Source organism: Dendrobates tinctorius, unplaced genomic scaffold, assembly GCF_039654945.1.
Source record: "Dendrobates tinctorius isolate UK_male_01 unplaced genomic scaffold, ASM3965494v1 ptg000111l, whole genome shotgun sequence".
In the NCBI taxonomy this organism is placed as follows: Eukaryota; Metazoa; Chordata; class Amphibia; order Anura; family Dendrobatidae; genus Dendrobates; species Dendrobates tinctorius.
Window position 1 is genome coordinate 42,981,409 of NW_027361779.1, and position 16,590 is coordinate 42,997,998.

The window sequence follows — 16,590 nt, forward strand, 5'->3', positions numbered from 1 at the left end:
CTCGCCAACGGGTCTATCGAAACCCCTTCCCACCCCCTCCCGCCCGTGGGGATCCATTTCTATGGATTTCATTGTGGAGTTACCAACCTCTCAAGGGAAGAACACCATTCTAGTGGTGGTGGAACGGTTAACAAAGGCAGCTCATTTTATTCCCTGTGTCAGCTTACCCACTGCAAAACAGACATCAGATTTGATGATTCAGAATGTGATTTGCTTGCATGGAGTACCAGGAGACATCATTTCGGATCGAGGAGTGCAATTCACTTCAAGGTTTTGGCAGAATTTCTGTGCCGCATTAGACATTAAAGTAAACCTTTCTTCTGCTTTTCATCCCCAGACTAATGGACAGACAGAACAGACCAATCAGACCCTGGAGCAGTATCTCCGCTGCTTTATCTGCCACCTACAGGATGATTGGGTGGATCTACTTCCAGTGGCTAAGTTCTCCTATAACAACTCTCAGAGCAACTCCACTAAGCAGTCTCCTTTGTACGCCAATCTAGGTTATCATCCTAACATTCTTCCTCGATTTCCCATAGATACGCCCTTGCCGGCAGTGGCTGAAAGAATCACGTCTTTACAAAAGAATATTGATCTTCTAAAGGAAAATCTGGAATTGGCTCAGGAAAGGTGCAAGAAAGCAGCAGATAAATTTCGCGAACCTGCAACAGCTTTGAAGGTAGGAGACTTGGTCTGGCTGTCAACCAGAAATCTTAAGTTAAAAATTCCATCATCTAAATTGGGACATAAGTACATTGGACCCTATAAAATAAATAAAATTATAAGTGCCATTGCTTGTCAGCTTCAACTGCCCAGAACTTTGAGAATCCACCCTGTCTTTCATGTTTCCCTACTAAAGGCTGCAACACCTAATACGTTTCCTGGACGTTCTCCTCCTCGCCCTGACCCAGTGCTAGTCGATGGTCAGGAAGAATTTGTGGTGGAAAGGATTCTAGATTCCAGGTTGTAAAAAATCAGTTACAATACCTGATTAAATGGCAGGGCTACCCAGTGGAGGACAACTCATGGGAACCAGTCAATAACCTTATTGCTCCTCGCTTACTCTGCCAGTTTCATCAGAGGTACCCAGACAAGCCTGGTCTGAGGTCATCCGGAGGCTGTCCCTAAGGGGGGAGTAATGTAAGGTTCTCAGTCTTTTTTAAATGTTTCTTGAAATTCAGTTTTTTCCGCCGGCCATTTTGCCTTCTGTCCTGCTGCAGCTATCTTGCCCTCAGTTAATATGGAGTTTCCAGCCTTCATGTTCCCACCCTGATTCTCTCCCTCTTGCCTCTTAAGTAGCCTCAGCTGAGCAATCAGTGCTTCAGAATCAAGTCTGCAGTCAGCCTGTGTGTACTCCAGGGATCTCCTGTTTGGGAACTCTTGAACACATGTGGACTCTGGAAACCTGCTGTTGGATAAATCCACGTTTGCAAGGGAACTACGATAACAGGGAAGAGATCCTGAACCTGTTGTGGAAAGTTACTGCTGAGCTAAAGTTACTCTGGCCTGCTCTGTCTTCTGCCTCTGTACCTGCAAACTGTGTGAACCCTTGTTTACCTACTTGTATGAAGTAATACAAGTCCTTCCTAATCAAATCTGTGTCTCATGTGTTTTCCTCACACCCAAGCACAAGACACTATATGAACTGTACACCATACATCACAAACAGAGTGCTGATATAATGGGGGAGAAGTCGTGCGACTTCAGTGTTTTTGTGCATCAGACGTGTTGGACTTTTGCAGGGTTTTTTGCGTGATTGCAGACAGGGTCTTTCCTTTCCTGTCCTGTCTAGTCAGTGTGGGCCCCATCGTTTGCTCAGTCTATTTTTCTGCCTGCATTGGTGTTTTCATCTTGTCTCACCGACAATATATGTTTGGGGGCTATCTATTCCTTTGGGGTCTGCTCCGGGGCAGTTTAGATTTCCCCTTTCTTGCTTTAGGCTTAGTTAGCTCTCCGGCTGTGCCGAGGCATCTAGGATCATCGTAGGTGCGCTCCATGGCTACTGCTAGTTGTGTGGACAGGATCAGGGGTCTGCAATCCGCTTAGTTACCAACTCTGGTTTTCTGTGGCTTAGCCTGGCCTGCTATCCTCCTCGGTGACCCATTCATAACAGAATCACCAGCCTAACTGTAGACTCTAGGGGACTCTAAAGAAGGAAGGAATTTAAAAAAAAATCATAAAAGTGTCAGAATTTTTTTATATAAATTTTTCCTCTTTTTTTTTCTCTGGGGCTGTAGAAGGATATTTTTTTGTCTAAATTGAGACTAAGCAATTGTCTGATCGTGTTGAGCAGCTCACTGCTGAAGTGCAGGGAATTTCTGCCTATCTCGCTCAATCATCTGCTGTTGAACCAAATATCTCCACTCCTGATGTGTTTTTTGGGGATCGGTCTAAATTTTTGAATTTTAAGAATAATTGTAAACTATTTTTTGCTTTGAAACCTAACTCATCGGGGAGCTCTGTGCAGCAGGTTAAAATTGTCATCTCCTTGCTGCGCGGCGATCCCCAGGATTTGGCCTTTTCTTTGACACCCGGAGATCCTATTCTGGATAATGTGGACGCGTTTTTTCAAGCCTTGGGGTTGTTTTATGATGAACCTAATGCTATTGATCAAGCTGAGAAAACCTTATTGGCATTGAACCAGGGTCAGGATTCTGCAGAGTTATATTGTCAAAAATTCCGAAAGTGGGCGGTCCTTACTAAATGGAATGACGATGCCCTAGCAGCTCTCTTTCGGAAGGGTTTGGCAGAAACCATAAAAGATGTTCTGGTGGGACTCCCTGTTCCCTCTGGTCTTGACGACTCTATGTCATTGGCCATTCAAATTAATCAGCGTTTACGTGAGCGTAAAACTACATGAGAGGCGTTGCCGCCTTTCGAACGAACTCCTGAACACATGCAATGCGATAGGGTTTTGTCTAGGGCGCAACGTCAGGAGTTTATAAGGCGTAATAAGTTGTGTTTTCTCTGTGGGGACGCCTCTCATACTATTGCTGTCTGCCCTAAACGAGAAAAGCGTTTTGCTCACACATTTGCGGTGGGAGTATACAGCCTAAGTTCCTTTTGGCGATTACTCTGATCTGCACCTTGTCTACATTTTCCGCTAAGTTTTTTGTTGATTCAGGAGCAGCTTTGAATCTCATGGATTTGGACTTTGCTAAACGTTGTGGTTTTCCCGTGATACCCCCGCGGACTCCTATCCCTTTGAGGGTTATTGATGCTGCTAGACAAAAAAAATGAGGGGCGTTCCAGCTGATAAAATTTCTTGCTTTATTGAAAAAATTAAAATAGTACAGCGGCTTACTCCTCAAGAATAGATGGATGTGCTATGAGGCACTGAAATAACAGCTACACGTTTCGACCCTACATGGGTCTTTATCGCAGCAGTATTGATGCTACTCCTTTGGCGGAGAATAAACCCCAGTTTTGGACCCAGGTGATAATGCGGGTCGCCCCGGACCACCAAGAAAATTGTACATTTTTGGTGTTGCATAATTTGCATGATACTATTGTTCTGGGTTTCCCTTGGTTGCAAATTCATAATCCTGTTTTAGATTGGAAATCTGTGTCTGTGGTGAGTTGGGGTTCTCAATGTGTTCTTAGTGACACTCCTGTTTTCTCCACCTCTCCCCAGTCTCATGATACTCCTGACTATTTGGCTGATTTTTCTGATGTATTCAGTGAGAGTAAGTCTGTGTCTTTGCCTCCTCATAGGAGTTATAACTGTGCAATTGCGTTAATGCCCGGGTGTAAATTTCCCAAGGGTCAGCTTTTCAACTTATCGGTACCCGAACATGATGCTATGCGATCTTATATCAAGGAGTCGTTGGAGAAGGGTCATATTAGACCTATCAGGATCCTGACAGCGCCGACGTACAGCCTCCGCTGAGCAGGGACTCACCCGCACTGTAGGGATCCCCGGGGAACTAGAATAGCCAGAAAGTATAGGTGCACAGGACCTTAGTGACAAAGTTTGGCAAGCCGGCACGGGACCTACGGTGATGTGACTGCAAGGGGGCGGGGCTTAGCATCCTGCTTTCACAGAAGACAGCAAACTCAGAGTCAGGCAAAATGGAGGTCGTTCACAGTACGGACAGCGAGGTACAGAAGGGGTAAACAGACGGGAGGTCAGACAAAGCCAAAGGTCATACACAAGAGGGTGACGCGGTACCAAGGGGACGAGCAGAGAGAAGTCGGGTCACAAGCAGAGAGTCATACACGAGAGGTAGCGCAGTACAAGAGGGGCAGGCAGAACTCATAACAGGGACAGAACCGGATCAAAACCAACCAAGCAAGCAAGACATCAGGCACAAGGCACACGTACGCACAAGGTCAACTAACTCAGCCGAGGGCAGGAGTATAACTGACACCGGACCTAGGTCCAGTGAGCATTAAATAGCCACCCTCTGCCAGGGAGAGGCGGAATAATTAACCCCCAATCAGACCAGGACGGGCCAAAGCGAAACCCCGTCCTGGATCATGACAGTACCCTCCTCTCAATGGGGGGCCACTGGACCCCCAGGTCTCTCAGGGTACTTGGCGTGAAAGGCCCGGACCAACCGATCTGCATGAACCGATCGAGCAGGAACCCACGAGCGTTCTTCAGGACCGTAGCCTTTCCAATGTACCAAATATTGAAGGGCACGACGGACCAACCTGGAGTCGACAATTCATTCCACCTCGTACTCCGACTGCCCGTCTACCAAAACCGGTGTTGGGGAAGCTGATGATCCCTCCCCAGCGAACCTCACAGGTTTCAAAAGGGCCTTATGAAAAACATTTGGGTTCCGCAGAGATGGTGGGAGACTCAACCGAAAAGCCACCGGGTTAACTGCCTCGGTAATTTCATAAGGACCGATAAACTTGGGTCCCAGCTTCGCAGAGGGGACCTTGAGTCTTATATTCTTGGTGGACAACCATACCTTATCCCCAATCTGCAATACCGGTCCCGTGGATCGTTTTTTGTCCGCAAAAAATTTAAACTTGTCCTGGGCCTTCGTAATGTTACTCTGGACCTCTCGCCATACCTTCCCCAACCGCTGGATCGTCTCATCCGCCCCAGGACACCCAGAATTCAAACGGGAAAATTCTCCAAAATGAGGATGAAACCCATAATTGCAAAAAAATGGAGATTTACCCGTAGACTGGTTAACACGGTTGTTAAATGCAAACTCAGCCACCGGTAACACAGAACACCAATCATCTTGTCGGTCTGAAGTCAAGCAACGCAGAATTTGCTCCAGAGACTGATTGGTCCGCTCGGTCTGCCCATTAGTCTCTGGATGATAAGTGGATGAAAATGACAGACCAGTTCCCAACCTTTTACAAAAAGCCCTCCAAAATCTGGAAACAAACTGCACTCCTCTATCAGACACCACATTCAAGGGTACCCCATGCAACCGCACCACATGCTCAACAAACAATCTGGACAATGTTTCCGCATTAGGTAGAGCTGCCAAAGGTACAAAATGTGCCTGCTTACTAAACCTGTCCACCACAACCCAGACGACGGTATTACCCTTGAAGGGGGGAAGGTTGGTGATGAAATCCATGGACAAATGCGTCCATGGTCTCTCAGGAATTGGCTGTGGCGCCAATTCCCCGGCCGGCCGGTTATGGGGGGTTTTTGCACGGGCAGAAACATCACAAGCAGACACATATTCCCCAACATCAGAGGCTAAAGCAGACCACCAGAATACTCTAGCAATGGCCTTCCGGGTAGCCGAGATCCCTGGATGTCCACCCAGTACAGAGTCATGGAACTCCCGGAGGACCTTAAGGCGAAGCTGAGCTGGCACAAAAAGTTTGTCCACCGGCTTAGCCGGCGGTGCAAGAGACTGGACTTCCCGAATCTCTCATTCCAACATATTCAAAATACCTGCCACCACCACCCCAGGCTGAAGAATGGAGGATGGAGGTTCCGGGGGGGACACCGGATCTAGACTGCGTGACAAGGCATCTGCTCTAACATTTTTAGATCCTGACCAAAAAGTGATCGAGAAGTTGAATCGGGAAAAAAAAAAGTGACCATCTAGCCTGTCTAGGAGTCAACCTCTTAGCTGACTCAATATAAGCTAGGTTTTTGTGGTCCGTAATTACGGTTATAGGATGGACAGCCCCCTTCAAAAAATGCCTCCATTCTTCAAAGGCCAACTTAACGGCCAGAAGTTCTCGATTTCCCACATCATAGTTTCTCTCCGCAGGAGAGAATTTCTTTGAGAAAAAGGCACAAGGTCTTAAATTGGCCAAAGTGGCGGGTCCTTGGGACAATACCGCCCCCACCCCCACCTCTGAGGCATCTACCTCAACAATAAATGGTTCAGACGGGTGCAGTTGGACAAGAACCGGGGCCGACATGAAACATGTTTTCAAAAACTGAAATGCCGCTACCGCTGCGGTAGACCAATTCTTGATATCGGCCCCCTTTTGAGTCATGTCTGTGAGGGGTTTAACCACCTGTGAGAACCCCTTTATGAATTTGCGATAGTAATTGGCAAATCCTAGGAAACGCTGCAGAGCCTTCAAATCACAAGGTTGAGCCCACTCGACAATGGCCTGCACCTTATTAGGATACATGCGATACCCATCAGCAGACACGATGAACCCCAGAAAAGACAGTTCCTGAACAAAAAACATTTTTCCAGTTTAGCAAAGAGACAGTTCTCCTGGAGCCTTTGGAGAACTGCCCGAACATGACCAATGTGAGTCTGTTTATCAGGAGAATAGATCAATATGTCATCCAAATATACCACCAAAAAATGTCCAATAAAATCAGAGAACACGTGATTTATGAAGTTTTGGAAGACCGCAGGAGCATTCATCAAGCCGAAAGGCATGACCAGATTTTCAAACAACCCTTCAGTAGTGAGAAAAGCGGTTTTCCATTCATCTCCGTCTCGGACTCGGATAAGGTTATAAGCTCCCCGTAGATTTAATTTTGAAAACCACTTAGCTCCGGACAATTGGTTGTATAAATCAGGAATAAGTGGAAGGGGATAAGTATTCCTCACAGTTATCTTATTTAACTCACGAAAATCGAGGCATGGGCGTAAACCACCGTCTTTTTTCTTTACAAAAAAGAACCCCGCCGCCACAGGAGAAACAGAAGGACGAATGTGTCCCTTACTGAGGCTCTCTGAAATATGCTCCTTCATCGCAGCCCATTCTGGATCCGAAAGGTTATACAAGCGGGCCTTGGGCAATTTAGCACCTGGAACCAGGTCAATGGCACAATCAAATGGGCGGTGTGGTGGTAAAGCCTCTTTTTCGGAGAAAACGTCCGTATAGTCTATCAGGAACTCCGGAATACCTCCCAGACCCACGGACGACACAGAACAATAAGGACCCCATTTAACAATGTCCTGACATTCCCAATTAATTACAGGATTATGCAATTGTAACCAGGGGAACCCCAACACCAGTCCCGCTGGCAGGTTGTCCATCACAAAACATGAAATACGTTCCTGGTGCAAGGAACTCACTTTAAGGAGAAACTCTTCAGTACGAAACATAATGTCATTTTTTAACAGTGGTGTTTTGTCAATGGCCACAATGTGAATTGGAGTCTCCAACCTAACTGTCCCTAACTTACACCTGGACACCAAATCAGAGTCAATAAAGTTAAATGTTGATCCGCAATCCATGAAGGCAGAAGTGGATGTGGAGACACTCCCACAACAAAGTTCCACTTGCAACAACATTTTAGAGAAGGCAGAAAAAGGTACCTGAGAGCCTGGGTGACCTCCACGACAATCACCCGGGCTCAGTTGCTTGGTTAGTGGACGGGAGGGGAACAGCTTTCTCCAATGTCCTGAATCGCCACAGTGAAAACAGTCTTTTCCAACGCGCCGTTGTCTCCTTTCATTTTCCTTGAGGTCGATGGTTCCCATCTCCGCGATCTCCAAAATAGGACTGGGTCCCCTTCCTTGGAAGAATAACGGTCTTTCACTTTGCATCACTCCCCTCGCCCATAGCCGGCGATCCATTCAGACGGCCTGTGTCATAGCCTCCTCCAGGGAATCAGTCGGAGGGTGGAGAGCCAAGGCATCTTTCAGATATTCAGACAGGCCTCTACGGAACAAACCCCGAAGGGCGGCATCATTCCAACAGACCTCCACTGCACAGCGTCTGAATTCTGTACAAAACCACTCGGCTGAGTGCTTTCCCTGGCACACACTCATCACCATGTCCTCAGCCATACGCATACGATCAGGCTCATCATAAATATGCCCAGGGCCTTAAAAAATGCATCTACCGTCATACGCTCAGGGGCCGTGGTCGGAAGGGAGAAAGCCCAAGCTTGGGGGGCTCCCCTTAACAGAGACATAATGACCCCTACTCTCTGACTTTCATCCCCAGAAGAGTGTGGTCTTAAGGAAAAAAAAGCTTACAGCCCTCCTTGAAAACTTTGAACTCTTTTTTATTTCCAGAAAAGATATCTGGTAACTTCACTGGAGACTCAGGGGAAACTAATGTAACATCCCGAGCCCCCGATGAAAAAGCCCCCTGTACAGTGTCAGCGATCAGTTGCTGAGACTGAGCCAGGTCTCGTTGTTCTCCAAGGAGTTTCTGAGACATCTGGGTCAGGTGTTTAACCTGCTCAGAAAGAGCGTGCATAGGATCCATCACACACACAGGTGAATGGAAGCAGAGAAAAAAAAAGGTATTGTCAGTTATAATATCAGGATCTTGACAGCGCCGGCGTACAGCCTCCGCTGAGCAGGGACTCACCCGCACTGTAGGGACCCCTTGGGACCAGAATAGCCAGAAAGTATAGGTGCACAGGACCTTAGTGATGAAGTTTAGCAAGCCGGCACGGGACCTACGGTCATGTGACTGCAAGAGGGCGGGGCTTAGCGTCCTGATTTCACAGAAGACAGCAAACTCAGAGTCAGGCAAAACGGAGGTCATTCACAGTACGGACAGCGAGGTACAGAAGGGGTAAACAGATGGGAGGTCAGACAAAGCCAAAGGTCATACACAAGAGGGCGACGCGGTACCAAGGGGACGAGCAGAGAGAAGTCCGGTCACAAGCAGAGAGTCATACACGAAAGGTAGCGCAGTACAAGTTGGGCAGGCAGAACTCGTAACAGGGACAGAACCGGATCAAAACCAAACAAGCAAGCAAGATATCAGGCACAAGGCACACGTACGCACAAGGTCAACTAACTCAGCCGAGGGCAGGAGTATAACTGACACCGGACCTAGATCCAGTGAGCATTAAATAGCCGCCCTCTGCCAGGGAGAGGCAGAATAATTAACCCCCAATCAGACCAGGACGGGCCAAAGCGAAACCCTGTCCTGGATCATGACAGACCATCCTCTTCACCTTTAGGTGCTGGGTTTTTTTTGTGGCCAAGAAAGATGGCTCATTAAGGCCATGTATTGACTATCGTTCCCTTAACAAAATCACTGTTAAATATCAGTACCCGTTACCCCTGATTTCTGATTTATTTTCCAGAGTTAAAAGTGCCTGTTGGTTTACCAAGCTTGACCTCAGGGGGCATATAATCTTATTCGCATCAAGCACGGGGATGAATGGAAGACAGCGTTTAATACTCCGGAGGGACATTTTGAGTACCTGATGATGCCTTTTGGGCTCACTAATGCTCCTTCTGTCTTCCAGTCTTTTATGAACGATATTTTCTGGGACTTTGTGGATACGTTTTTGATCATTTATCTGCATGATATTTTGATCTTTGCCAGTGATTGGGATTCTCATATGGAACATGTCCGGACAGTGTTCTGGATTTTGAGGCAAAATTCTCTGTATGTTAAGGGATCGAAGTTCCTCTTTGGTGTACAGAGGATTTCATTGCTGGGATTCATTTTGTCCCCGTCTGCTATTGAAAAGGACCTGGCCAAGATGCAGGCCATTTATGATTTGGTTCAGCCCACTTCTTTGAAGACTCTCCAGAAGTTTTTGGGTTTTGCTAATTTCTACCGTAAATTTATAAGTAATTTTTCTGGTATTGTTAAACCACTGACTGATTTGACCAAAAAGGGCGCTGATGTGGTGAATTGGTCTCCAGAGGCAGTTTCGGCATTTCAGGAGCTTAAGCCGAGGTTCACTTCTGCTCCGGTTCTACGGCAACCTGATGCCTCACTCCCATTTCAGGTGGAGGTAGATGCTTTCCGTTTGGCTCTTCCAGTTACGTTTAAGATTCATAACGTGTTCCATAAATCCTTGTTGAAGAGGTTTGTGGAGCCAGTAGTTCCCATGGCGGCGCCTCCTGACCCTGTATTGGTTAAAGGTAATTTGGAGTATGAGGTAAAGAAAATATTGGATTCTCGTTTGGCTAGACGGAGACTCCAGTACTTGGTCAAATGGAAGGGATACGGCCAGGAGGATAATTCTTGGGTCTCTGCTTCTGACATTCATTCCGAAAGATTGGTTTGTGCTTTTCACTAGGCCCATCCTGACCGGCCTGGTGGCGTGGATGAGGGTTCGGTGACCCCTCCTCAAGAGGGGGGTACTGTTGTAAATTCTCTCTCTGGCTTCCCTCTGGTGATTACTGAAGGTAGTAGAGCTGGTCAGATTGACAGAGGGGTTGCGAGTTCTCTTTCTGGGCTCCCTCTGGTGGTTACTGGAGGTAATGGAGCTGATCTGATTGACAGAGGCTTGCCACCTGATAATGAGGAAGACAATTGGAGATCTGGGGTTTCAGATTGGGATTTAAGAAAGCCGACTCCCTCTATCCCTGCTGGTGATTTTCTTCCTGTGCCTCCTGAGGTCTGATGTTTCCTGCTCTGTCCCTGCATGTTCAACTAAGTGGTTCATTTGCTACTCTGTTTGCATTTGATCTGGTTTTGTCTATCTCAGCTTTGTGCAGGTCAGGCAGCTCCTGCTGGGGCTGTGCTGAATTACCGCCCATATGTTACTGCTTGTGCCAGTTTGTTTTGTCCCCTGTTATATTGGTCTCTTTTTGCTTTGCTTTCAGAATATACCAGAGTGCTGATATAGTGGGGGAGAAGTCGTGCAACTTCAGTGCTTTTGTGCATCAGACGTGTTGGACTTTTGCAGGGTTTTTTGCGTGATTGCAGACAGTGTTTTTTCTTTCCTGTCCTGTCTAGTCAGTGTGGGCCCCATCGTTTGCTCAGTCTATTTTTCTGCCTGCGTTTGTGTTTTCATCTTGTCTCACTGACAACATGTTTGGGGGCTATCTATTCCTTTGGGGTCTGCTCCGGGGAAGTTTAGATTTCCCCTTTCTTGCTTTAGGCTTAGTTAGCTCTCCGGCTGTGCCGAGGCATCTAGGATCATCATAGATACACTACACGGCTACTGCTAGTTGTGTGGACAGGATCAGGGGTCTGCAATCCGCTTAGTTACCAACCTCTCTGGTTTTCTGTGGCTTGTGCCCAGGAGCTGTGGTATGTTCTGTACATGGTCAGACACAAACAATCAGAGGAGAAGACAGCAGATGGGGGAGAGAGAAAGTGCACAGGGGTGAGAGAGACAGAGCGTGGGGGGAGAGAAAGCTTAAACGGGACAGCACATGAGGGGAGAACACAGCACAGGAAGGAGAGAGACAGCAGACAAGGAGGAAAGCACATGGGGTAGACAGTTCAAAGAAGAGAGCACAGACAGGAGAAGTCAGCACTTGGGGAAAGAGAGAGTGGATAGGTGGGTGAGCACATGGGGGAGAGATTCTCAACACTGCAAAGCCTGCCTCCATCGTGACATTACCGCCCTCCCGATAGCATCGGGCCTCCATCTAGTATGATTATAAGTGATGATAGACTTACCTTTAAAATACTGTAAACAAACATAGAGGCTTGAAGGTTATGTAAGGGAATGGAAAATTTTATTGTTTAATCTTTTACCTCTTCCTCATATTTTACTGGTACTGCTACATGTTCATGTGTATTACCATTATGTGTGTGTCACATAGGTACTGCTACACTATTATGTGTATTACCTTAAGGAATAAAAGTGTAATATATATTAATGTAAATGCTATGTATAACTACTGTTGTAGTTGTAGGGAAAGCATAGTACCCCAGTTAGGCCACTAGATGGGGGTGGAGCGCATACTCAGCCTGTAAATAGTTAAAGTAGGAGGCGCTAACTGCCATTAAGGGAACAGCTGAGATTTGAATCAGATAGGAGGGAGCACCCTGACAGTGCAATCAGCTCCGTAATGTTAAGGACACGGGCATAGCCATTCAGGGCCTGAGGGCCACAGATGACAACACTGCAGAAGACAGCAGCGCAGATCACAGCAGCGCAGAACATAGCAGTGCAGATGACTACACTACAGATGGTAGTCAGACAGTTGGCAGCAGTATGGCAGCACAGGTCACTCATTATAAGGCAGCTTGATATGTGGGCAGACACCCTTTTGTCTGGGATGAAACAGACAGGGAATGCCCAAAAATGGTGAGGCTGGACAAAGAGGATGCTGAATGGGACGGGACGTCCCGGGAATGTTCTGGAAGATGACTGTGAGAAAATAGGGAAAGAGAAGAAACCAAATTGTGTGTTACCTGATGTGCACGCTGTAATTGTACTGGACGGACTGAGAACACAAATAAGTAAAGCTCCTTGTTTAAAGTTGGAATTGGACTGTGTCTCTGTTTTTGCCAAAAAAGTAGAGAAAGGTGCGCTGCACAGAAGACCCTGATGGTGAGAAGAATGGAGCTACAGGTATGCTGACAAAAAGCTGTCATGTCTATGTGAGGGGAGGCCAGGACACTGTTGCCCCGGAGTCATCCGCCACGACTACGGTCTTGGCCAACCCTTGCAGTTACATAATGCCACTGACTTACACAAGATCAAAAGGGATGTGAAATAATCCCTGACCTTGCCAGCAAGGCATTGACACACTAGATACGTACAGTCATTGATTATAGGTATCATGTGACAGAGTCATCCAAACTCAATTAGGTCTCAATGAGTAAAAAAATGTGATAAATAGATCTAGTTTACATGACAAAATATTTTCTGAGAATTCTCCGTTCCGTTATTTTTCAATTAAACAATGATATTTTTTTTACCTGTGGTTCATCCTCTTCTATAAGAGTCTGCAATTTCCCTGGCGTACTTGTAATTTGTTGGATAATTTGAGGCAGGTAAGATGGAGGTTCAGTCTGGGCATCTACTGACAACAAAGAAAGAAGGAATGCAGAATGTCAGAACTCCAAGCTACCAAAAGAAAATTGCAATGACGATACTACACGTTAGATTGTGGATACAATCATATACTACACATCTCACTTTAAGAGAACAAAAATGCTATTAACCTGCAGATATGGGGTTAATCTTCAAGTTAACAGTGTTATTAACATGCCAGTCTCTAGCACTTAGCCAAACGCTGCGGGGAGAAAATTAACTTATTCCCCCCACCACCACAGCGTTCCGGTTTCAGTCACGAGGGTGCATTATTTCGGGTTCTGTCTGAGAATATAGTGAGGCGGCTGTAACCGCACCCCCGGCCCTGACTGATGCTGGTACAGCATTGGGATCGGCTGTCAGTCAGTGCAGGGTGGCGGTTACAGCCGCCGCTCTCTATAAACAGAGTGGTGACTGAACCACAACCCTGACTGAAACCGTAACGATGCCGGGGGGTAAAGTTCATTTTCTCCTTGCCAGGAGCGAACACTAATAGCTTGGGGCCCCTGTGCAAGAAATGTGTCTGGGCCCCCCTCCCTGACCGGTACACTGATTATGATGAGGGTAATCTGGCAATGGGACCCATGGAGCCTAGGCCTTTGGGAAACAAGACATATTGCCCTCATTATTACTGCCCTGAAAGCACGGGTGTACATAGTAATCACAGGGTCTCGCAGCAAAAGTTCTACTTGAGCCCCCCACACCTCTGAAAAAAAATATATATTTATATTTTTTCACTGCGATGGAGATTTATACATTGTATGTGTGTGTGTAATATATATATACAGCTCTGGCAAAAAGTAAATTGTTCTTTTATTCTATAAACTACTGACAACATGTCTTTGAATTTCCAAGCACTAAATTTTGTATTTATTTTCAGAAAATAAGAAATTGTCAAAAGAACAAAAAAATGCAGTGTTTGCAGACTTCAAATAATGCTAAGAAACCAAGTTCATAATCATTTAGAAACAACAATACTAATGTTTTAACTTAGGAAGAGTTCAGAAATCAATATTTTGTGGAACAACCATAATTTTTAATCACTGCTTTGTCACTTCTGGTTCCCATAATCACCACTGACTGGACGCACACCGGCACCCTAGACCCGCCCCCTACCTTTTTATACTAGCGCTGAGCCTAGATACTGAACGACAAGCGGTCATTCTTGTCCCTAGACTGTTCATATTTGTCATTTGACCAACCTGAATCCATTTACCTATACTACAATTTAGTCGGGTAGGTGCCTTTTGACTTACTAACTGATGGATCTAATTCTTAGTGTCTACAACTCCAGTAATGATTATATTCATCATATCCATTATATATAGATGCATACTTATTGGATCATTAGAGTACGATATCTATGAGATATGACCACAGTCCTCTAGTATGTTACTTAATTACCCCAGGCTTCCTTATACTAGTAGAAATCACATGGGTTCCTGTTAAATCTTTTCACTCATTTTATTCCATTTTCTCACTTTACTTGAATATTTGCAATCTAATAAATCACTGAGACTATACAACTTTGACTTGAGGGCAGGGGCTACCTAGTCTGCTATGTTGCTAACAGAATCGGTGTTCTCTAGACACTCATACTGTTAAGAGTTGTGACGGAGCACAAAGTCGCTGACTCCGCCACTTACCCCAGCAGGCCACATGTATCATTAGAAATATTGGTCTTGTAGTAAATCTTCCTTTCCTCCATTCAGGGTAATATTAGTAATATATCTCATATGGCTCTTGGGAACGGGGACAACATGGGCCTGTGTGATTTCAAATGTCAGGGCTGAATGTTAGCCCCAGTCCGTACCTGCTTAAATGTTCTGGTGCTTATAGTATTAAAATTACACTTCACTGACCAGTATACTCCTATGTATATACGGTATGTGCTTTCTGTTTTGTTTTTTGTTTTTTATTGTTTTTGATTTATTTTCCACATTTTTGTGTATATAGTTTTTTGTAGTGACTGACGAAGGTCTGCGGGACCGAAACGCTTCTGTTGTACTACAATTCTGGACTGAATTAAAGTTAATTTCTGCATATTTAAGTTGAGTGCCGGGTTGTATATTTCATTGGAATAAAATTAGACATGTCTCTGCGTTTTGGTGCAAACCACTCCATCTCCAAAAATACATGGAAATATGAACAGCGCCATATACTATAACATTCACGAGTTCTAAAACTAACATTTGAATGAGCCCTAAAAGTGATCACAACATTGCACAAGTGATGGAATGTCTGAGCTCCTAGTTAAGTTGGTAGTGAGAACAAATAACAAGGTTGTAAATAGTTTTTAGTTGAAATGTTAATATGTTAATGTTAACATGGTTTGCTTACGAAATTTTACTATCAAATATTGAAGTACATGTTTCTATATTCAGACCTGACTCTCTTGGATCATCAAGTAAAACACTATCAAAGACACTTCCAGATTCCACATCTTCATCTTCCATAAGATCTTCAGGGGCAGGTTTTCTCAGGCCTTCTGTCTGCTTAGATAATATGTTGAACTGGAAAGAAAAAACATGTTTAACAATTGAAATACATTACTAACCACTTAGTGACTGAGACAAATTTGGCCTTATTGAGGACCTTTCAACAGTTTGAGCTGCAGAGCTGAATAAATCTTAGTTTTCATTTTTTAATTTCCCATCTTTATTTCAGAGATATTAGTATATATTGTAAAGTTTAGGTTATAATTCATGATAAGCCCAACAGGAAGTTACCAGAGATTTTTTCTCTGGTGGCACGAACTTTGTCTCCAGCATGATGCTGGCCAATTATAAGCAGGAGGTGTCATGTAGAGAAAAAAGAACATGCTACAAGAAGATCAGAAGAAAATGCTTTCTACTGTGAGATGTAATGATAGACAGTCCTGCTCTTAGCCATGATCTCTGGAACTACTGTGTAGAGTGAAGCAGAGCTGAGTGTAATTTCAAAACACCTCCAACTTTAATATCACAGCAATCAGTGTTGGAGGAAGGGGAACAACAAGCCTGAATGTGATTATACATTCAGCTTACATGTCATAGCAGACATTGTGAGGAAAGGGTTACAGCAGAGCTATGATTCATTACAAACATCTCCAGCTTTAATTTCAGAACAGCAAGTTTTGAGAGAGCTGAGTGTCATTACAAACACATTCAACTTTGAGCCCAAAACAGTGAGTGTGGAAGAAGTAGAGCCAAGCTGAGTGTCATTACAACACCTCTGCAGCTCTCTTCTCACAGGGATGTCAATTCAGCTGTATCCCCTCCCCTTCACGCTGACTGCTGTGGGATAAAAGCTGAAGGTGTAATCATACTCCGAATCCTCTATAGTATACATCAACTGCAGAGATCAGGGCTAGGAGCAGCGCTGTCTAATATTCAATCTCATGGGAGAAAGCATTATTCTTTTGACATTCTGAGAAACATGTTCTTCTATCACCTACATGACACAACCTATAGGAAATAGATTGTCAATAGAGTTCTAGG

The 16,590-nt window shown here is 45.2% G+C and overlaps 1 protein-coding gene across 1 annotated transcript in view; it reads right to left on the reverse strand.

Annotated features, from left to right (window-relative positions):
- The window catches only part of LOC141100933 (uncharacterized), a 516,918-nt gene that overhangs the window by 445,526 nt on the left and 54,802 nt on the right, over positions 1 to 16,590 (reverse strand). Inside the window, exons 10-11 of the mRNA XM_073589707.1 lie at positions 15,498 to 15,624; positions 12,997 to 13,100 (exon numbers count right to left, since the gene is read on the reverse strand). Of these exons, the coding sequence (XP_073445808.1) occupies positions 12,997 to 13,100; positions 15,498 to 15,624 (231 nt within the window). The remainder of the gene's footprint in view (positions 1 to 12,996; positions 13,101 to 15,497; positions 15,625 to 16,590) is intronic.